This window comes from Neoarius graeffei, chromosome 17, assembly GCF_027579695.1.
Source record: "Neoarius graeffei isolate fNeoGra1 chromosome 17, fNeoGra1.pri, whole genome shotgun sequence".
Classification (NCBI taxonomy): Eukaryota; Metazoa; Chordata; class Actinopteri; order Siluriformes; family Ariidae; genus Neoarius; species Neoarius graeffei.
The window spans coordinates 17,018,718-17,042,108 of record NC_083585.1 but is presented as its reverse complement, the minus strand read 5'-3'; the positions used below and the strand labels follow the sequence as shown (position 1 = coordinate 17,042,108).

General features: G+C 39.8%; 1 protein-coding gene across 1 annotated transcript in view; it reads left to right on the top strand.

Moving 5' to 3' along the window:
• Positions 1 to 21,814, top strand: part of acad8 (acyl-CoA dehydrogenase family, member 8) — a 28,393-nt gene extending 6,579 nt beyond the window's left edge. The window contains exons 3-11 of the mRNA XM_060943795.1: positions 41 to 210; positions 5,750 to 5,859; positions 8,948 to 9,024; positions 9,131 to 9,268; positions 10,620 to 10,755; positions 14,103 to 14,200; positions 14,330 to 14,482; positions 19,362 to 19,464; positions 20,999 to 21,814. Of these exons, the coding sequence (XP_060799778.1) occupies positions 41 to 210; positions 5,750 to 5,859; positions 8,948 to 9,024; positions 9,131 to 9,268; positions 10,620 to 10,755; positions 14,103 to 14,200; positions 14,330 to 14,482; positions 19,362 to 19,464; positions 20,999 to 21,054 (1,041 nt within the window). The 3' untranslated portion in view covers positions 21,055 to 21,814. The remainder of the gene's footprint in view (positions 1 to 40; positions 211 to 5,749; positions 5,860 to 8,947; positions 9,025 to 9,130; positions 9,269 to 10,619; positions 10,756 to 14,102; positions 14,201 to 14,329; positions 14,483 to 19,361; positions 19,465 to 20,998) is intronic.
• The last annotated feature ends 1,577 nt before the right edge of the window (positions 21,815 to 23,391 follow it).

Genomic DNA, 23,391 nt, shown 5'->3' with positions numbered 1-23,391 from the left:
TTTGATGAAGCCCATGTCATGGTGTGTATGTTTTCTGAAGGAAATCTTTCCTGTGGAGACCATGAGGAAAGCAGCGCAGCTCGGGTTTGGGGGAATTTACGTGCAGCCGGAGGTTGGGGGCTCGGGACTGTCTCGTCTCGACACGTCCATCATCTTCGAAGCTTTGTCCACTGGTTGTGCGAGCACCACAGCCTACATAAGTATTCATAAGTCAGTAAGAATATTAACGTTTACTGCTAGAACTTTCTTACTAAAGCTACAGATTAATCTCAATAAATGTTCCAAGAGAACTTCAGGGCTGTTCGACAATCAAGGTAAACTTTTCAGGTCCACAATAATCCAAAAATCAAACCTCAGATTTTTTTTTTGTTTCTTTGCTGCCAAAAATGACCTTTTGAGACGGAAATGAACTGCGCAGAATTTCAGAGCTACAGGTCGTATACTGGGTGTGTTACTGTGGTGAGAAGACGGTGTATTTCTAATCGTATTTCTAAAACTGACCACCTTTCTAAAGAGTCAGGGATACAAAGTGAGCAACTGTTGAAATGGATGTGATGTACAGTACCGTATGTTAAGCAGAAATTTTCAACTACTGTGCAGCGATGCGTGTACACGGCAGGAACTGAAATAATAACTGAAGTCGGGACGATCCTTATGGTTTTCCGGAGAGGACACTTTTTGCCAGATTCACATTTCAACCACATGTGAAGCTCTGCTGCAAAAGTGTCTCACATCTGTTTCGTCGTGTTTTAACTGAGCAACAACAGAGTAAGTGTTCTGCTTCAAAAGAGAGAAATGATCTTTTGAAGAAAATATTTACAACCTCATCATATAGTGTTTGTTTTCCAGAGAGGACATTTTTGACAGATAAAGGATCCTGTAAGAGGTACTTAGTTTCCAAAAAAAACAAAAAACCTTCCACTTAAATATCGTTCTACTGTGAATGAAAGTATATATGTCCCAAAGTAAAACCTAGTTAGTGCTTAAAAAAAAAAAAAAAATAGATAATAACAAAAAGCGGGGCAGCACGGTGGTGTAGTGGTTAGGACTGTCGCCTCACAGCAAGAAGGTCTGGGTTCGAGCCCCGTGGCCGGCGAGGGCCTTTCTGTGCGGAGTTTGCATGTTCTCCCCGTGTCCGCGTGGGTTTCCTCCGGGTGCTCCGGTTTCCCCCACAGTCCAAAGACATGCAGGTTAGGTTAACTGGTGACTCTAAATTGACCGTAGGTGTGAATGTGAGTGTGAATGGTTGTCTGTGTCTATGTGTCAGCCCTGTGATGACCTGGCGACTTGTCCAGGGTGTACCCCGCCTTTCGCCCGTAGTCAGCTGGGATAGGCTCCAGCTTGCCTGCGACCCTGTAGAACAGGATAAAGCAGCTAGAGATGATGAGATGAGACCACAAGGTCAAAACTGAGCTCACATTCGACTCTTAAACAGAGGTGTCTCTGTAAAATAAGGTCTAAGAAACTCCAGCATATAAATAAATCCTGGACCTAGTTTCAGGAGTTAGTTGGTGTTATTCAAAAAGATAACCATGATTGTGAAACAGTCCACACATCAAGGTGCCGGTCAGCGACTGAGAAAAAGATGAAAGAACAAAATCTCTTCGTTGACTTGCTGTAATTTAATAGCATGCTGTTGTAGTAGCTGTGCTCTCACTGATCAGCTGCCTGTGTGTGGAAAAACTAACGCTAGCTAACTAACGCTAGTAGTACTGTGTGGAGGAAGAAAATCATTTCGGCTCATCTCTGATGTGTTTTCTTCTTTTATTATTATTATTATTATTATTCGTACTCAATCTGAATTCTTTGTGTATTTTATATTTAATTTGTGTTCAGGTATTTTCTTTCGAAGTCTGTCCGGCATGAGCTAGATAGTGCTAGCGTGCTAGCTAAAACACAGAGCGCTAAACAACAACCTGGCCTTAAAGGAACAGTCCACCGTACTTCCATAATGAAATATGTTCTTCTCTGAATTGAGACAAGCTGATCCGTACCTCTCCGAGCTTTGCGCGACCTCCCAGTCAGTCAGACGCGCTGTCACTCCTGTTAGCAATGTAGCTAGGCTCAGTATGGCCAATGGTATTTTTTGGGGCTGTATTTAGATGCGACCAAACTCTTCCACGTTTTTCCTGTTTACATAGGTTTATATGACCAGTGATATGAAATAAGTTCAGTTACACAAATTGAAACGTGGCGATTTTCTATGCTATGGAAAGTCCGCACTATAATGACAGGCGTACTAACACCTTCTGCGCGCTTCGACAGCGCATTGATACCTTCACTCCTGTTTTTTTTTTTCTCTCCCCCGCCCCCCCCAACTTCTGTCAATACAACCAACGTGACCACCAAGACAAGTAGCCTGCACTCCTTGGAACACAGTCTAGTCAGGGGGGCGGGGGAGAGGGGGGAAACAGGAGTGAAGGTATCAATGCGCTGCCGAAGCGCGCAGAAGGTGTTAGTACGCCTGTCATTATAGTGTGGACTTTCCATAGCATAGAAAATCGCCACGTTTCAGTTTGTGTAACTGAACTTTGTTTCATATCACTGGTCATATAAACCTATGTAAACAGGAAAAACGTGGAAGAGTTTGGTCGCATCTAAATACAGCCCCAAAAAATACCATTGGCCATACTGAGCCTAGCTACATTGCTAACAGGAGTGACAGCGCGTCTGACTGACTGGGAGGTCGCGCAAAGCTCGGAGAGGTACGGATCAGCTCGTCTCAATTCAGAGAAGAACATATTTCATTATGGAAGTACGGTGGACTGTTCCTTTAACAGATTCTCCAAAAAAGCTCACTTTTGTTCGATATAATCGAATTTCAGAAATAAAAAAATGCAGAGAAACTCCCCAACACTTCCCTTTTTTTCATTCTATAATATAATTGGACTCTTTCGCTCTTTCACAAGTGTTTGTTTACATTCTCACTGACTTCATTCCTGAAGTATGATATACAGTACCAGTCAAAAGTTTGTACACACCTTCTAATTCAATGGTTTTTCTTTATTTTTATGAATTAAAATACACTTCATGTCTTAAAGTAATGATGGATGTTGTTTCTCTTTACTTAGTTGAGTTGTTCTTGATGTAATATGGATTACTACAGTTGTGGATGGAATAGGGCTAGTTACTGTATTTTTATTATTTCCTGTTTGATCTCAAACACATTAAGTTAAGTAATTAACTTTTGGCAAGGCACACCTGTTAATTTGTTAATTCTACTTTGAATAATCTAAAATATGAAACATTTTGGGGTTTTGTTTAGCCATCCATTCATTATCCGCAACCACTTATCCTGTGCAGAGTCGCAGGCAAGCTGGAGTCTATCCCAGCTGACTACGGGCGAAAGGCGGGGTACACCCTGGACAAGTCGCCAGGTCATCACAGGGCTGACACATAGACACAGACAACCATTCACACTCACATTCACACCTACGCTCAATTTAGAGTCACCAGTTAACCTAACCTGCATGTCTTTGGACTGTGGGGGAAACCGGAGCACCCGGAGGAAACCCACGCGGACACGGGGAGAACATGCAAACTCCACACAGAAAGGCCCTCGCCGGCCACGGGGCTCGAACCCAGAACCTTCTTGCTAGCTACCATGCTGCCCTTTTTTGTTTAACACTTTTTTTTTTTTAATTTACCACATAATTTTCCCCCACTGGCCGAAAGGCCTGAAGGGGGATTATGTCATGGCGATGTCTGTCTGTCTGTCCGTCCGTCCGTCCGTCCGTCCGTCCGTCCGTCCCAGGAAGGGTACTCATCTTTCTGAAATCAATTCCTCTCACAGTTTTTGGAGGAATTTCACAAAACTTGACAGGATTCTTTGCAATATGTCGGTAATACGTATATTGCAATTTCATTCAATCCGGTCGCATTTTACCAGAGTTATGGCAATGTTGCCAGCAGAGGATATTGTGCTCCTCAGAGCACCCTTGTTCCATATGTGTTCCACATTGTTATTTCATAGTTTTGATGTCTTCAGTATTGTTCCACCATGTAGAAAATAGTCAACATACAGAAAAACCTTTTGAATGAGTAGGGGTGTCAACTTTTGACTGGTACTGCATGTAAGCAAATTTTCCACAAACCCAGCACCTACACTATTACAGGATTATCACATCCACTCCCAGCAACTCAAGAACATCATATATAGATATAGAGTGTTTTACTGGGAAATGCTCCACTGGTATTTTTCATACGAGCGCCATCTGGGACATGGAGAACCAAAACCAGGACATAGATCTCTATATGTGACTTGTGAGAAAATTGATCAAGTGTGTTTGATAAATTTGGGTACTTTTTGTTTGTGAATGTGTCGATATAATAAAGAAAATCACACGTTGGCTTGAAGATATGAAGTTTGTCTTCTCGTGTTGGAAAAACTCACATTTTTCAGATGAAATACATTGCAGATCTGAGTGACCTATTTAAATAATATTGTCTGGCTTTTTTCATGGTCTATCAGATATATTCCATTCAGCTAGCATGATACTGAACGAGTCAAAGATAGCTAGCTGAATGGAATATATCTGATAGACCACTCAACGCTAGCCAATATTATATACATTCGATGGAACAATTATAGATGCCTTTTGGGTGTTCAGTATGTCTTTTCTCTTTCAAAATCTTCCATATTTTAATGAAGCAAACCTGGCGGCCATGTTTGTTTACAAATTGTCACAGCGGAAGTTTTATGTCTCCGATGTGCGACGTCTTGTTGTCTTGACAACCATGCAATATCGTGAACCATATTCAACACTCATTCTCCATTGGGTAGAGCGACGTAAAACACATAGGATAAGCAATCTCATCTCATTATCTCTAGCCGCTTTATCCTGTTCTACAGGGTCGCAGGCAAGCTGGAGTCTATCCCAGCTGACTACGGGTGAAAGACGGGGTACACCCTGGACAAGTTGCCAGGCCATCACAGGGCTGACACATAGACACAGACAACCATTCACACTCACATTCACACCTACGGTCAATTTAGAGTCACCAGTTAACCTAACCTGCATGTCTTTGGACTGTGGGGGAAACCGGAGCACCCGGAGGAAACCCACGTGGACACGGGGAGAACATGCAAACTCCGCACAGAAAGGCCCTCGCCGGCCCCGGGGCTCGAACCCGGACCTTCTTGTTGTGAGGCGACAGCACTAACCACTACACCACCGTGCCACCTAGGATAAGCAATATGCTAACAATATTGCATGCGATCAAACCAAATGAACGAAACCCACTAGAAGGGAATAGAACACGTTTTTATTTCATTGAAAAAGTGTCCTGTATGTATAATAATTCCCTGTATCTCACTCCAATGATGTCACTCTCAGTGCTTTCCTGCTGACTGGACGTGCGTCGTTAAAATGGCGAACCGGTTCAAAATTAAAATTCTTTTGATTAACTTGCATATTTTTAAAAAAAAATTTTGTGTGGATGAGTCTATATAATATAAAGATCGTTAACAGAGTGGCGTGAAGGTATAAAGTTTATTTTCGTGTGTTGGAAAAATATATCCCTTCACTCACTCTTGAAATATATTCACGACTTGAAGATGAACTTCTTCATATTTTTATGGTGTGTAATATCTCATATAATAAATAGATTTTTTTTTTCTCTCTGCTGACTCAGTCATTTTTAACAAAAATCCAACACACTGTAGCTTTAAAAGCAAAAAGCCTGAGCATGTGTAATGGCTTTCCTTTACTCGTGTCAGCTGAACACAGGTTTGATGTGTGTGTTGCAGTATGTGCACCTGGATGATCGACACGTTTGGTAATAACGAGCAGAGAGAAAAGTACTGTCCGGATCTGTGCTCCATGGAGAAGTTCGCCTCCTACTGCCTGACTGAGCCTGGTATGACACGGAGGTGTTTATGTGGATGTTATAGCTGTTAGGTCCATCTCAGAGAGAATTTTTTGGAAAACCTGATCCAAAAACCTGTGTATCTAAGATCCAAACTAGTGATGTGATGATGTATGATGGCATACAGTGATAAAAGAATCTGAAATAGTTGCAGGTAACATTATCAGCAAAATGTTTTCTGTTTTCATTGAAAATTCTATATTTTAAAAACAGTCAGTAAACAGTTTTTGTTTGTTTGTTAAGCTCATTTTCTCTCAGTTTGGTCTCCGCTCTCTCCTGTCGGCCTCCGTGTACATGAGATGAAGCCTAAAGTGCTTCTTCTGAGGTGTGAGAAGTTGGCTGTCGACTTTTTTTTTTCCTGATCTGCTGCTCAATCCGCAACAATTGAAACGCTCGAAGGAAAGCGCTAACCGCACTTTTTCTCATCCAATGTACGGAAGCTGAAAGAGCCAGAAGCTGTGCTTGCAATAATTTTTTTTTTTAACACTATTTCCTTGAGGTCACAAGTTAATTCTTTCATTATCTCAAAATGACAAAGCTCCTTTTCCCATAATAATAATAAATTATTAATTATGATTATTTTATTCATTTTTATGAATAAAAACGTTGCACTCAACCTTTATATGAAAAATATAATATATAAAATCACACACAGTTGTGGTCATAAGTTTACTTACAGTGACATGAATGTCATGGCTATATTTGGGCTTTCAGTAATTTCTTTGAACTGTTCTTTTTCTGTGGCAGAATGATTGTACAGCATACAGCTTTAATAAAAAAAACCACTAGAATTTGGTGCACAAGTTTTAATTTTCTTTGGGTTTTCTGAAATCAACACAGGGTCAAAATTATACATACAGCACACCTAATATTTGGGTAAAATGTCTCTTTGCAAGATTCACCTTGACCAAACATTTTTGTTTACCATGAACAAGCGTCTGGCAGAATTCTGGTTGGATATTTCACAACTCTTTATGGTAAAATTGGTAGAGTTCAATTAATTTTTTTTTTTTTTGGCATGGACTTGACTTACCGGTATAAGCACGGTCCATATATTTCCAATAGGGTTGAATCAGGACTTGTTTCAAGCTTAATGTTAGCCTGCTTTATCCTCCACAACCAGCTCTGATGTGTGTTTGGGTTCATTGTCCTGTTGTAACTCCCAAGTCTTGTTCAAGTTTCTGATGGTTTATGCTGAAGAATTCTGAGGTCGTCCTCCTTCTTCATTATTCCATCCACTTTGTGCAAGGAACCAGTTCCGCTGGCAGCAAAACAGCCCCAGAGCATGATGATCCTACCACCACCACCACCAGCTGGTACAGTGTTCCTCTGTGCATGGTGGTTATTGTGGCCAAACAACTCGATCTTTGTCTCATCTGACCATACAGCTTTCCTTCAGGAAGGTGGTTTTTTTATTTTATTTTATTTTTTTCCCTCCATGTGGTCAGCTTCAAACTTTAGTGAAACTTGAAGGTGTCAATTTTGGAGCAGGGGGTTATTTCTTGGACAGCAGCCTCTTAGTCCATGGTGATCTGAACTGTAGACAGTGATCCATCAGCTTCCAGTTCATGGCAGGGCTGTGCCATGGTGGTTCCCAGGTTGTTTCTGACCATCCAAACCAATTTCCTTTCAGCTGAGGGTGACAGTTTGGGTTTCTTGAAGCAAAGTGACTACACCTCACAATAACTTGGATACAATTGTTTGAACAGATCTTTCTCAGATCTGCACTGAGCTCCTTGGACTTTCCCATTTTACTGTGTGTTGGTCAATCCAATGAGTGCTGTAAACAAACCCTTTTTATGAAGGCACAGAGAAGCTACCAGCTGTAGTCAATCATGATCACTAACAGGAAGTTAAGAGACCTCGTCCTTGACAAAATAAGAGACATTTTGGAAGTTTCAGCACCTCTGAATTAATAACCTAAGTGAGCATATGTACATTTTTGACCCTGTATGTATAATTTTGACCCTGTGTTGATTTCAGAAAACCCAAAGAAAATTAAAACTTCTGCACCAAATTCTAGTGTTTTTTTTTTTAATTAAAGCTGTATGCTGTACAATCATTCTACCACAGAAAAAGAACAGTTCAAAGAAATGACTGAAAGCCCAAATATTGCCATGACATTCATATCCAAGATGACATTCATGTCACTGTATGTAAAATTATGACCACAATTGTATCATACATAATGTGTGTTTTATAATTTATTTATATTTATAATAAAAATGAAATATTTAGTGTGTGGGTTTTTTTTATTAAATAAAGAGAATTTTATTACCCAAAAAAGTAATTATTGACCCACATTTGTAAAGGTTGGAGTAAAGTATAATACCGGCCTATTAAGTAAAATATTCCCTTTATTAAAAATGAATGTTAATAACAAATGCACCTTTTCTGAATAAACTTTTGTGAACATTTATACTCCCTCCACTTTCTTCTCTTTTCTTTAGCTTTCAGCAGTCTGTAAAGAGAGCACTGATTTTCTTGTTCAACCCCTTTATACAGTTAGTTGCACAAGTTATTTCTCATTTTAAATCTGTTTTTGCAGCATTAGAGCTGCGTTACTTCCGCCTATGGTGAAGTCTTGCGTATTCCTGCTGTTGTACATTGTGTCCTCTGCTGTCTCAATAATACAAAAAACAACAGCTAGGAAAAACAAAGAGATTATGCAGCCTTATTTTTTTTTAAGTGATTTTTTTTTTAGATTTCATCGACTCGATTTGTTATAAATTTGTATCGTGATTTATCATTGCACAATTTATTTTTACATGCCTACCTATGACACTGTAATTTTTAAAAATATTTTTGTTCCTTCCATTTCCAGTCAGTGTTCTCTTTTTATTTAAAGAAAATTAGTCAGAATATTCATAATTGAATCTTATAGAAACATGGCCAGTTTTTTTTTTTTTTTTTTTGTGTGTGTGTAGGTCACAACATGATTTTGTATTAAATGCATCAATGTTTTCTTGTTCCAAGTGGTGAATTTTGCTAGGTTCCTGTATTTCATTGCACAATTGTATTAATTTTTATTATAACTCTGTGCTAAAGCTCTTGAAATGATTTCCTCTCTATCTTTGAGGGAGTGGAAGTGACGCAGCATCGCTGTTAACCAGTGCGAAGCTACAAGGAGATCATTATGTTCTAAACGGCTCCAAGGTACTGAGTTCACCTTCAGGAGGTCATCATGCTGTGAACAAAAATTTTGAATGTCTTTTTACACCTGTGTGTGTGTGTGTGTGCGTGCGCACATTTACCCTGTCAGGCCTTCATCAGTGGTGGAGGGGATACAGATGTGTACGTAGTGATGTGTCGTACTGGTGCGAAGGGCCCCAAAGGCATCTCCTGTCTGGTGGTGGAGAAGGGAACTCCAGGACTCAGTTTTGGGAAAAAGGAGAAGAAGGTAAGGTGTGATCCTGTGTAGGAAATTGGTGAAAATCCTCCTGAATTGTTCTGTTAAATTCCTGTGAAATTGACATGTTGCTTTGCTGATCAGGTCGGGTAATGTTCGTGTATTTACGAATGATGGGAAGAGGAGCATAGTCAGACATGAAGCACCACTTTTTCCATCATCTAGTTTAAAAGTCCAATTTAATCCCGTCCTTTGTCATAATAATGGAGCTCCACACACGCGAAGAGTGGAGCTCCATACTAAAGAGAATGTGGTAATGCATCGACCTGATTTTTGATGGCTTTGACCATAAGATGTACGTGTACCACCACAGGGAACCTGATCGTAAGTGCAAGGCAACGTATCACATAAACACTTGACCACTGGACAACAAAGTTTGTATCTTTATTTACATAAAAGAGAGTTTTTTTTTTTGTTTGTTTGTTTTTTTTTTTTTAATCCAGTGCTTATTTGTAACCTGCTTTTTTAAAAATAACATGGGGTTATTTAGTAATGCATTTTACAGAAAATATTCACAGTTTCATATAAAACTAGTTAAAACAGTTTTATTAGTCCACTAGCTTGCTGAACAGTTGAGTTTCTGTCATGTTAAGGGCGATAGACGGAGGTGAGTGCAGGAAGAGTTTTCTTGAAAACACGCAAGCACACAGATCCAAAATGTAGACAAAGGCAGAGTCGAAAAACAGTGGTTGAGCGAGGCACAGACAGACAGGATATCGGAGGGAATACAATACTCACAGTCCAAAAACACAAACAGGGTCAAAACCAGAAAAGCGATAGAATATACAAGGCTTTCACAAAGTCTGTGTGTTACTAAGAGTCATTATATGTATGTGCTGTGGTTGCGCTCTAATTAGGAACAGGTGCAGGGTAATTAGTCCTAATGGTGCTGCGTGGATGTGACAGATGAAACCAGACAACTGTTTGACATGTCAAGTTTGATAGTCGATCATAACTCTACAGTAATGATGTAAAGTGAAAGCGCTGGTTCACTGCTGCCCACCAGGCACCCAGCAGAGTCACACCATAATAAATGTCGTGGTGTTGTTTCTGGCGCATAGCATGCGGTGTCAAAGAAGGGAATAAATATGTATCGTAACTGCGATGCGGATCTCATTATTGGTCTCACTGTCACAAGACTATGTATATTTTATTTATATATATATATATCTTCTGAAACAAATGCTGTATCATCCACTGATACACTCGTGTTTTGGTGGTAGAATTCAGTTTTTCACTGTGCTCGGATGTTCTTGTTCAGTATTGTCCCTCTGTAAATGACATAGCTGAGCCATTAGAGGGGAGTAATATGACACTCGGTCCATCTGCTTGTGTTCTGCAGGTCGGTTGGAATTCGCAGCCCACGAGAGCAGTAATCTTTGAAGACTGTGCGGTTCCATTAACGAATCGGCTGGGAGAAGAGGGACAGGGCTTCAACATCGCCATGCGTGGCCTCAATGGGGGCAGAATTAACATTGGTGAGTTAGCTGAAGACATGTAGTGCCATGTGTTCGCTGAGCTGGCTGCCAAAAGTGTTTCTGCCTTCAATCTCCTTTTAACTGTTACACCACTTTTCTCACCAGTGATTCGAGATGATCTTGGTGTTAAGCTTTATCTGTAGGCTTTATGGGAACTCCCTGATGCTTGCTAAATCCTTTTAATCACTTTAATCTTCAAATATTTATATCATGCATGCTGACTAAAAAAAAAAGTGATCTTTTGAGAACCTTCATGAAATATTCACTAACTTCACTCTTATTCGCTGTTGTGTCACCAGAATCACTGCACCACATCAACAGTTTCCTGTTCATGATTTTGCTGACACTACATTGTATAACCGTAAGGTTATTAAATATTTTCCGAAAAAAAATTCCTCCAAATTATGCAAAAGCACATTTTTCCAAAATAACTGTTATAGTATAGCGAACAGGAGACTGTGTGCAGTGATTTTGGTCACACTACAGTGAATGAGTGAAGTTACTGAATATTTTCATGGCATCTCTTTTCGGTCTTGTACTTTTTAGATGGTTTCTGCGCACTCGTCTCAGTCAGCTGCACACAGAGACCAGTGTCATTAGTCCAGATCGGAGAATGACTCGTTTTTATTCACATCAGATTGTAGCTCGTTGTCTACCTTGGTACAGTAGGAAAGAGACGTCTATGGTGCTTTAACAAGGTTTCAAGTCAAGTCAACTTTGTCAAATATGCTATACATGCTCGACATACAGCACAGATGAAATTTCAGTCCTCTCTGACCCACGGTGCAAACAGGCAATGCAATAAATAAATAAATTCACTTATAAATAAATAAATTCACTTAAGAGTTATTGATCCGGGAAGACTGAATCTGTGAATATCTTTCCAACTTTACCGTAGTTCAACCTAAGCATGAAGTAGAACTTGATTAAATCATATAACTGAGCCATGTTAACCAGTTTATCCCCCACCCACCTCATTCAAACATGAGTTTAAAGTTATGTTATAACATGATACTAATTTATCATGTGATAACGTGAAACATTTGATGTAATAATCTCATCTCATTATCTCTAGCCGCTTTATCCTTCTACAGGGTCGCAGGCAAGCTGGAGCCTATCCCAGCTGACTACGGGCGAAAGGCGGGGTACACCCTGGACAAGTCGCCAGGTCATCACAGGGCTGACACATAGACACAGACAACCATTCACACTCACATTCACACCTACGGTCAATTTAGAGTCACCAGTTAACCTAACCTGCATGTCTTTGGACTGTGGGGGAAACCGGAGCACCCGGAGGAAACCCACGCGGACACGGGGAGAACATGCAAACTCCACACAGAAAGGCCCTCGCCAGCCCCGGGGCTCGAACCCAGGACCTTCTTGCTGTGAGGCGACAGCGCTAACCACTACACCACCGTGCCGCCTGATGTAATAATGTGAGAAAATATTTTTTTTACATCATTGTGTGATACTGATTTATTTACTTATTTTTCTGGTGTGGCAGCAATACGCTTCCATGGATTTTTATTTGAGGATAGGTAAGGTTTTTTTTTTTTTAATCAGTTGTGTAACGTGCATCATTTCTCCCTTGAAGAGAGCCAATAATTCTGGAGTTGAAACAACCATTCCTGTTTATATCAGATGCATATAGCAGTGTGGGGAAGTAAGGAATTTTAAGCAGACTGTCACAGGACAGACGAGTCTGAAATGTTGTCTGTCCATCCAAATTTCAGCCTGTCCGAATGACGGGCCAAAGGCCTGGAACAATGTGGCTGGGGGTTGCGTTGAAGGGCTTTAGAAGCCTGGAGATGCTTCTCAGCTATTTCCAGGTTTTTGTGATCTTCAAAGGCCAAATTACACTCCACATTAGTTGCTAATTACACTACAAATTGAATATAATTTACAAGAAAATGGCAGAAGATCCCAGAAAAACCTGCTTAAAGTTCTACCCAAGAAAACAGTAGCACACACAGGTCAGGTTCATGTGTAGAAAAAAGTATGAGGGGCCAAGGATGGTCCAGTTGGTTACAACTTAGTGGTCCTTATCTACAGGTACTGTAATAACACTCATGAAATATTATGTCAACAATGACTATTTTTTTATACTATGTTTATAATAAATCTATAAGAAATTTAGTAATGAACAACACAACTATTCTTACATAATTGAGTTAAAATGTTGAGTCCGAGATTCCAAGTAACTTTGGAACGGAATGACTCAAAACTAGACATGGGAATATCATTTGGCATGCAGACTAAAATCTGCTGCACTAGAACTTAGAAAATAGAAGAAAAGAAAAACTCTATTAAAATATAAATCTATATCCTACAAAGCATAGGCCTGTGACTGTTATTATGAATAAAAAAACGCACACACTAACAACATAACCATTGATTGGCAGTTTGGCACTGAACATGATACTGTACTGCAAAGTTTCATGTAAACTGAACTCTTAATCAACTGACTGGATCAATCAGATACTGTCAACCCTAAAATACTAGTTCAACTGCATCGTGCAATAAAAGCAACATTGAATACTGATTATTATTATTATTATCTTATTTAGTGTACCGCTCAGGGAGAGGGATGTGCCTGTGAAGTTTGGTGGGACGAGGATCTTCGGTGGCCAAGTTATGAATTTTTAAAGGCTGGCTCGAGTCAGGGCTCATATTAAAGTTTTCAACGAGCAGCCCTTGCGCAGGGGTTTTGGGGGCGAATAATGAGCCGAGGTGGGGTCATAGCTGGCCATGCCTGTGCTCGTTTGAAAGGGCTCAGGGAGAGGGAGGTGCCTGTAAATTTTGACGGAACTAGGACTTTGGGTGGCCGAGTTATGAATTTTTAAAGGCTGGCTCAAGCCGGGGTTCCGGGGCGAATAGTGGGCCAAGCTGTGGTCATAATGGACCGCAATTTTGGCAGAGCTAGCACCATTGGTGGCCAAGTTATGAATTTTTAAAATCGGTCCCGCAGGGGCCCCCGTTTCCCAGGCTGTGTTACGACATAATGTATTCACCCAGTGTAATATTTGGAAGAAAATTAGAAGTAGATTAGATCCATATCTTTAGTTTTTCATGGGCCATCTGGTTTGATGCTTCTGAAATACAGATGGACAAATGTGAAAATTTCCAGTAAATGTCCGCCGGTCCGGCCTTCTCTACCACACTGATCTAAAGTTGTTCTGTAGTTGTACACATGTTGTGAATGTGATCTAAAGCTGTTAAATATGGAGGTGTTATCACTTCAAAGTGAGTTCTGAGCATCCACTTTAATATTACTGTCTCGAAACAGACCAGACACTTTCTTTGCCTCAGCCAGTCACTGAGTTTAACTTCTGTTGAATCCACAGCTTCCTGCTCTCTCGGAGCTGCTCATGCATGTGTCCTGCTGGCCCGAGATCACATACGTGTGCGCAAGCAGTTTGGGGAACCTCTTGCAAACAGCCAGGTGAAAAGTCTGTGTGAATTACACTTGCATGCTTCTGATATTGAAATGATTTTTTCTTTGTGCAAAGATGCCTATAGTTTGTTTGTACTGCTAGTAATGTGTGTGTGTTGGGTTTTGTTCTGTATTCAGTTCCTGCAGTTTAAGTTGGCTGAAATGGCCACGAGGTTGGTAGCGTCTCGGTTGCTGGTGCGTCAGGCGGCCGTTGCTCTGCAGGAGAACAGACCAGATGCAGTGTCCCTCTGCTCCATGGCTAAACTCTTCGCCACTGATGAGTGCTTTACTGTGAGTGCGTAATGAGAATTAATAAAAAGTTTGAAATATAAAGAAAATGTTCAGCTCGTTGTGAACAACATTGTAAAATGTGATGATAAATGAGTGAGTTTTGTGAAAATAAAACAAGATTTTAGTGTCTAGCATCTGTACCATCAGGAGGATCCCCAAACACCATAAAATGTGTATTTCTAGAAATACTGCTTACATCTATATAATAAGCAGCAAAGTTTGTCTTGAGCTTCCTCAACGGATTTTCACCAAATTTGGCAGGTAGGTCCGAGGATGACCCAGAATTTTCCACATAGAAACAAAATTCATGTACAGGCCCCAGGGAGGGCCCTGGGGGGGCACAACATCCACCCACCCCCTCCCTCAATGCCTTTCATGTTACATTTATCAAAACAAACTCTTGACAGATCTTTGCTAAGCTTGACACATAGGTACAGGAGATGGCCACAATTTGGCAGAACTCAGAAATTCCATATTTGGGCCCCAGGGGGTCCCCGGTGGGCTCCTGGGTGGTGAATGTTTGGATTTTTGTTTGTCTTGGATTAACATCACCATTTCTCGATGGATCTTCACCAAATTTGGCATGGAAGTCAGGGGGCAACCCAGAATTTTGCAAAACCTGGGCAGCGCTGGGTAACTTGCTAGTTGCTAATATAGTGTGTATACTGTCTGGCCAAAAATATCCCTAACTGATGCAGTGAGTAGCTTCTCATTTCTTAAACAACCATGTTGGACGATGTATCATGTGCTCATGGAAAAGATGTTAATCTGTTTTAGAAGGTCAAATTATTGGCCTGTATCAAGCAAAGAAAAAAAACTACGGCGATTACTGGAATTGGGTTAAGAACTTGCAACACGTTATTAAACCCTGGAAGGATAGTAGTGAACCGTCAACTTTGGGAAAGAAACGTGGTCGGGGGAAAAAATCTTGACTGATCAGGATCAGAGATCACTTAAATGCTTGGTGAAGTCGAATCATAGAAAATTGACAGTAGAACTCATGGCTATGTTTAACAGTGAAAGTAAGAGCATTTCCACATGCATAATGCAATGAGAACTCAGAGGATTGGAACTAAACAGTTGTGTGGCCATAAGAAAACCACTGGTCAGTGAGACTAATCGGGGGGGGAAAGCATCAGTTTGTTAGGGAGCATAAAGATTGGACTCTGGAGCGATGGAAAAAGGTCATGTGGTCTGATGAGTCCAGATTGACCCTATTCCTGAGTGATGGATGTGTCAGGGTTAAGAAGGGAAGCACATGAAGCGATGCACCCATAATGCCTAGTGTCCATTGTATAAGCCTCTGGAGCCAGTGTTATGATCTGTGGTTGCTTCAGGTGGCCAATTCGAGGCTCAGCAACATTACATGACAATAAAATGAAGTCAGCTGACGACCTGCATGTACTGAATGACCAGGTTATCATCACATCAATTATTATTTTTTTTTCTTCCCTGATGGCACGGGCATACTCCAGGACAACAATGTGAGGATTCATCAGGCTCATATTGTGAAAGAGTGGTTCAAGGAGCATGAGGACTTATTCTCGTATATGACTTGGCCACCACACCAAGTCCTGATCTTAACCCCAAGTCTTTGGGATGTGCTGGAGAAGACAATAGAGTGGTTTGACTCTCCAGTCGTCAAGACAAAATTAATTCATCCCTGGGTGGAAATAAATGCTGTGATGTTGCAGAAGGTTGTCGAACCAATGCCACAACAAATGCACATGATGATCAAAGGGGTTGATGTTGCTTGATTTGCTTTCTCTTGGATCTTCATTGTAACTTGGATGAAGATCAGACCATATTTTAGAGAAATTTATACAAAAATTCAACTAGTTCCAAAGGGTTCACTTTTTTTTTTGCCACTGTCCGGTGTATTGGTGTGCTATTTTATTTATTTTTTTAGGCCAGGCAGTGTAGATGTGTGGTCGTCTAGGAAAACCCATTGGATATGTCTGTAGCTGAATTGTGGGAAAACGGCCAAAATATGGGGGGAGAAATGTTTTGACCCAAAACTACTTTAACATCTCAACTTAAAAAAGAAAACAACATAAAAATATTTCACAAAGATGCTTCAGAAGTTTTAAATCTCTACTTTAAAGAACTTCCCTAGGCTTTCTGAAAAGATTGCAAGGTAAATAAGGAGCCAGTTTAAAGGAACAGTCCACCGTACTTCCATAATGAAATATGCTCTTATCTGAATTGAGACGAGATGCTCCGTACCTATCTTCGTACCTAGCTTCGACAGCGCATTGATATCTGAGCTCCGTATCAATGCGCTGCCGAAGCGCGCAGAAGGTGTTAGTACGCCTGTCATTATAGTGCGGACTTTCCATAGCATAGAAAATCGCTACGTTTCAATTTGTGTAACTGAACTTGTTTCATGTCACTGGTCATATAAACAGGGGTTAAATTGGGATTGGTTATGTGGGGGGGCTCTGCCTCGTACCCGCCCCTGCCCCCGCCGCCCTGCCCCAATATACTTTTTGGAAAATAACCCTCTAATTTGATAACCATATCATATTGCACAGAGATATACACCTTATCTGTGTGTTGTAGGCCTATGTGTGTCTTGTAGTGCCCCCCTACACATTATGGCAGTTTGAATGTAGATTGGTTGGCCAATGTAACAGATTGTACAGGTTGTTGTACATTGGTTTGAAGGAAATGATTAGTGGGGGGTCTGGGGGTTCTCCCCCAGAAGTTTTTTATTATCATACATGTTATTTGCTGAATTCTGGTGCATTTTAATAAGTTGTTAGCTGACTTTACAGAGGTAGGTTGAGCAATATCATGTTAAATCTTGTCACATGCCTACAGGTGAAAAATGTGAAGGAGAAATGTTCAGTGAGAAAATTTGAAGGCTTGCACAATCTTAAACCAAAACAGTTGATTTATTTTGGAGGATAAATGTTAAATATGCCAAAACACTGTCAGTCAAATTGTCAATCAAATATATTCATGCAGTGAATGCAACCAAATACAAACAACACTATAACATTGGAAGCATTTATTATTATTGTTATTATTATGTATTCAATTATTTATTTGGCATGTGGTGCTTTTTGTATTGTCTAGAACATACATAAGATGAGCATATTATAGCAGCAAAATAGAAGCACAATCATTTGAATGCAGCAAAAGTTTTGCTGCATTCAAATGATTGTGCTTCTATTTTGCTGCTATAATATGCTCATCTTATGTATGTTCTAGACAATACAAAAAGCACCACATGCCAAATAAATAATTGAATACATAATAATAACAATAATAATTACACTAATAATACACTAATAATATTAACAATAAATAATAATAAATTAACATTAAATTAAATATTAACAATAAATAATAAAACACTAATAATATTAACAATACAGTGAACATAATCATTATCATATTTTTTATTATTAAAAACAAAATATCAAATAATACTGAAGAGGGGAAAAAATAATACTGATCTAAATATGTTGTGTTTTTATTTTTAGACAGTATGTGTTTTGCTAAACACATACTGTCTAAAAATAAAAACACAACATATTTAGATCAGTATTATTTTTCCCCTCTTCAGTATTATTTGATATTTTGTTTTTAATAATAAAAAATATGATAATGATTATGTTCACTGTATTGTTAATATTATTAGTAGTAGTTGTAACAGCAGTAGAAGTATGTGACTATTTTGTAGCGCACTATCACTTCCAGAAAAAATTCTGTATGCAGGTAAAAGGGGAGACGGTGTACGAAGAAAATTATAAACAAGTCACAACGCTGAAACACAAGCCCAAAAACCCGCAAACCACGACTTCTGATTTTTTTTAAAGCGAGCTCACAAAAAAAGAAACCCCAAAGTCGCTTATAAAAAGCGGAATTGGCAACCCACGCAGTGTTCCAGAAACCAGAATCTCTGATCGCAAGTTCTGTTCTAAATAGCTTTGACAGGTCGTCTTGTTATCAGGAAAACTATGATCTATCTCATAAAAGTCATGGGTTTATTGATTAATAAAACGATATTTAATTATTCAGAACTGAAAATCGTGAAAAGGGTTTGTTGCTTTTGATGTGTGCGTGATCATATGCCATCCGCTCCGAGCTTATGTGCCGGGGCTCAGCCCCGGACAGCCCCGGCCCAATTTAACCCCTGCATATAAACCTATGTAAACAGGAAAAACGCGGAAGAGTTTAGTCGCATCTAACTACAGCCCCAAAAAATACCATTGGCCATGCTGAGCCTAGCTACATTGCTAACAGGAGTGACAGCGCGTCTGACTGCGTCTGACTAACTGGGAGGTCGCGCAAAGCTCGGAGAGGTACGGAGCAGCTCGTCTCAATTCAGATAAGAGCATATTTCATTATGGAAGTACGGTGGACTGTTCCTTTAACACTATGAACCATCTATGAATAAATGTGGGGGAAAAGATATAGTTTTCTTGGGTATATTTATTATATTTGACTTATTACATTAAAATGTAAATTAATTGAATATGTAGCAGCTGCTTTGACACAAATGTACTGATATCTTTCAGTGGAATTCGACTGGAATCTTTAAATGTGTGTTTTTTTTTTTTTCTTTTTTCCTTTTCACTTTTTCCTTTTAAAAGATGCTCTCACTTTTTCTTGTTTTTGAGATACGTGAAAAAGAGAAACATTTCAATTCAGTGAAAGTCTGTATAGTTGTCACAAATATACTGTATATAGTATCTAGAAACTGTTGAAATCTCACCAAGTGAAGGGTTTTCCCAGACTGCCAAACACACAATGCAGTCCATCTAAGTACTGAACAGAATGGGAGGTGTTAAATATCATGTCACTGAGTTTTACAAAAATTATATAACAGGTTTTTTTGTTTTGTTTTGGTTTTTTCCTGTGAATTCAGATATGTAACCAGGCTCTGCAGATGCATGGGGGATATGGCTACCTCAAAGACTATGCAGTACAACAGTTTGTCCGAGATATCCGAGTGCATCAAATATTAGAAGGCAAGTCCATCAAGTCCATGACGCAAAACACTGAACACATCATTCAAAACATCTGAGATCTTGGACTGGTGGTTAGTGTTGTAGTGCTTGAGACCGGTTTCAAGAGCACTTTTTGAAGGTCTCAGTCTCGTCTCGGAATCGACTACATTTTTACTCGGTCTTGTCTTGGTCTCAGACACAGAGGACTTGGGATTTTATTTCAAGACCGATCAAGACCACAGCTGTGGGGATTTCACTAAAGTCCCTATGCATTTTCTGATTTATTTGTTAACATCGTTACTGTGATTGGATGTAAAATTTCCTGCTTCAAATAATACCCATAACGTGACTCACTGCTAATTTGAAAAGTTTCTTCCTGTTAACGGCCGTCACCCCTCCCCCACACACTTCACACCCACTGGTCTGGTCCTGGTCTTGACTTGATCTCAACCCTGCAAAATCTTGGTCTTGTTTTAGTCTCGATACACTCTTGGTCATGGTCTTATGACTTGGTCTTGGTTTAGGTGGTCTTGACTACAGTACTACTGGTGGTAAAAGAAGTAGGGTGGGAGGGTATGGAAAGTACCAGTCAAAAGTTTGGACACGGCTTCTAATTTTTTTAACTGTTTATTAATTAAAAGACACTTCATGTCTTAAAGTAATGATGGATGTCATTTTTCTTTACTTAGTTGAGCAGTTCTTGACATAATATGGATTACTACAGATGTCAAACAGGGATATTTACCGTATCTCATCTCATTATCTCTAGCCGCTTTATCCTGTTCTACAGGGTCGCAGGCAAGCTGGAGCCTATCCCAGCTGACTACGGGCGAAAGGCGGGGTACACCCTGGACAAGTCGCCAGGTCATCACAGGGCTGACAAATAGACACAACCATTCACACTCACATTCACACCTACAGTCAAGTTAGTCACCAGTTAACCTAACCTGCATGTCTTTGGACTGTGGGGGAAACTGGAGCACCCGGAGGAAACCCACGCGGACACGGGGAGAACATGCAAACTCCACACAGAAAGGCCCTCGCCGGCCACGGGGCTCAAACCCGAACCTTCTTGCTGTGAAGTGACAGCACTAACCACTACACCACCGTGCTGCCCTATTTACTGTATGTTTTTTATTATTTACTGTTTCATTTCAAACACATTAAGAAGGCAAGAAATTGCAATAATTAACTTTTGACGAAGCACACCTGTTAATTGCAAAGCATTCCAGGTGACTACCTCATGAAGCTGGATAAGATAATGACAGTAGTGTACAAAGCATCATCCGTATGCCATTCCATATATGTTCTATATGCTATTTCGCAGTTTTGAATTTTCATGGGCTTCAGTTTTGTTCTACAATGTAGAAATATTCAAAATGCAGGAAAAAAAACCAAAAACCTATGAATGAGTAGGTGTGTCCAAACATTTGACTGGTACTGTGTATGTTTGCTTGAATTCATCAGTGTTTGTGTTGTGCAAGTCAAAATAGTTAATTGATTGTATACTTCATCAGCCTCATAGTTTAAACACTCCTCTTCTTCTTTCTTTTAGGAACCAATGAAGTGATGAGGATGATCATTTCCAGAGATTTACTGACGGAGTCTTGATCATGAAATCAGGACTTCAGGCTCATCATGGACTGTTACAATAGGAGAGACTAATCGATAATGAATCACAGAATGAGTGAGGCGCTGGACAGAATTTAACTGTTTATACTTAGAGATATGTCGAAATAGTGGGGTTTTTTTTTCCATTATGTGCCCAGCTCTAATAAGACGTACTGTATGAGAGCAAATTTCCAACAAAGAAAATCAAATGTTTGATTACACTCCAGTGTCTTACAAATGATGATGGCAGCGGGGTTCAAAAAGTATTTTATAATCATACAAATAGTTGCTTAAGGAATTTAAAGTGGACTGTTTGACCAATTAAAAAAGGCAGATGAGAGAATAGCTGTCTTGTAAGGCCAGTGTGCAATATCAAGGTCATTTCACCATCTTTATGATCAAATACATTGTATGCATTTTCATATATCTGCCACTGGCATCTCCTCAAAATTCTCCACAACTATGTAATCACAAACATCGACAGGCATGCAGGGCCCTCACACAAGGATGCGTTTGTCCATGTTGAAGCCATTGCAGACTCTCACGCTGAGTCAGCTATAAAGCAGGTTGATTAAGTTCCTTACTGACCTAACATGCCTTTTATGTTCATCTATAAACACACCATATTAACCTTGTTCTTTCATTCTTCACTTCATTTTTAAGTAACTGTTTGTTTTATGTTGGTCAGGATTGAGCTTCATCTACACTGGTGCTTGAAAGTTTGTGAACCCTTTTGAATTTTCTATATTTCTGCATAAATATGACCTAAAACATCATCAGATTTTCACACAAGTCCTAAAAGTAGATAAAGAGAACCCAGTTAAAGAAATATGAGAAAAATATTATACTTGGTCATTTATTTCTTGAGGAAAATGATCCAATATTACATATCTGTGAGTGGCAAAAGTATGTGAACCTCTAGGATTAGCAGTTAATTTGAAGGTGAAATTAGAGTCAGGTGTTTTCAATCAATGGGATGACAATCAGGTGTGAGTGGGCACCCTGTTTTATTTAAAGAACAGGGATCTATCAAAGTCTGATCTTCACAACACATGTTTGTGGAAGTTTATCATGGCACGAACAAAGGAGATTTCTGAGGACCTCAGAAAAAGCGTTGTTGATGCTCATCAAGCTGGAAAAGGTTCCAAAACCATCTCTAAAGAGTTTGGACTCCACCAATCTACAGTCAGACAGATTGTGTACAAATGGAGGAAATTCAAGACCATTGTTACCCTCCCCAGGAGTGGTCGACCAACAAAGATCACTCCAAGAGCAAGGCTTGTAATAGTCGGCAAGGTCACAAAGGACCCCAGGGTAACTTCTAAGCAACTGAAGGCCTCTCTCACATTGGCTAATATGTTAATGTTCTTGAGTCCACCATCAGGAGAACACTGAACAACAATGGTGTGCATGGCAGGATTGCAAGGAGAAAGCCACTGCTCTCCAAAAAGAACATTGCTGTTCGTCTGCAGTTTGCTAAAGATCACGTAGACAAGCCAGAAGGCTATTGGAAAAATGTTTTGTGGACAGATGAGACCAAAATAGAAATTTTTGGTTTAAATGAGAAGCATTATGTTTGGAGAAAGGAAAACACTGCATTCCAGCATAAGAACCTTATCCCATCTGTGAAACATGCTGGTGGCAGTATCATGGTTTGGGCCTGTTTTGCTGCATCTGGGCCAGGACGGCTTGCCATCATTGATGGAACAATGAATTCTGAATTATACCAGTGAATTCTAAAGGAAAATGTCAGGAAATCTGTCCATGAACTGAATCTCAAGAGAGGATGGGTCATGCAGCGAGATAACGACCCTATGCACACAAGTCGTTCTACCAAAGAATGGTTAAAGAAGAATAAAGTTAATGTTTTGGAATGGCCAAGTCAAAGTCCTGACCTTAATCCAATGGAAATGTTGTGGAAGGACCTGAAGCGAGCAGTTCATGTGAGGAAACCCACCAACATCCCAGAGTTGAAGCTGTTCTGTATGGAGGAATGGGCTAAAATTTCTCCAAGCCGGTGTGCAGGACTGATCAACAGTTACCGGAAACATTTAGTTGCAGTTATTGCTGCACAAGGGGGTCACACCAGATACTGAGAGCAAAGGTTTCCATACTTTTGCCACTCACAGATGCGTAATATTGGATCATTTTCCTCAATAAATAAATGACCAAGTATAATATTTTTGTCTCATTTGTTTAACTGGGTTCTCTTTTTATCTACTTTTAGGACTTGTGTGAAAATCTGATGATGTTTTAGGTCATATTTATGCAGAAATATAGAAAATTCTAAAGGGTTCACAAACTCAAGTACAACTGTATATCTGTTGGCTGTTCCAA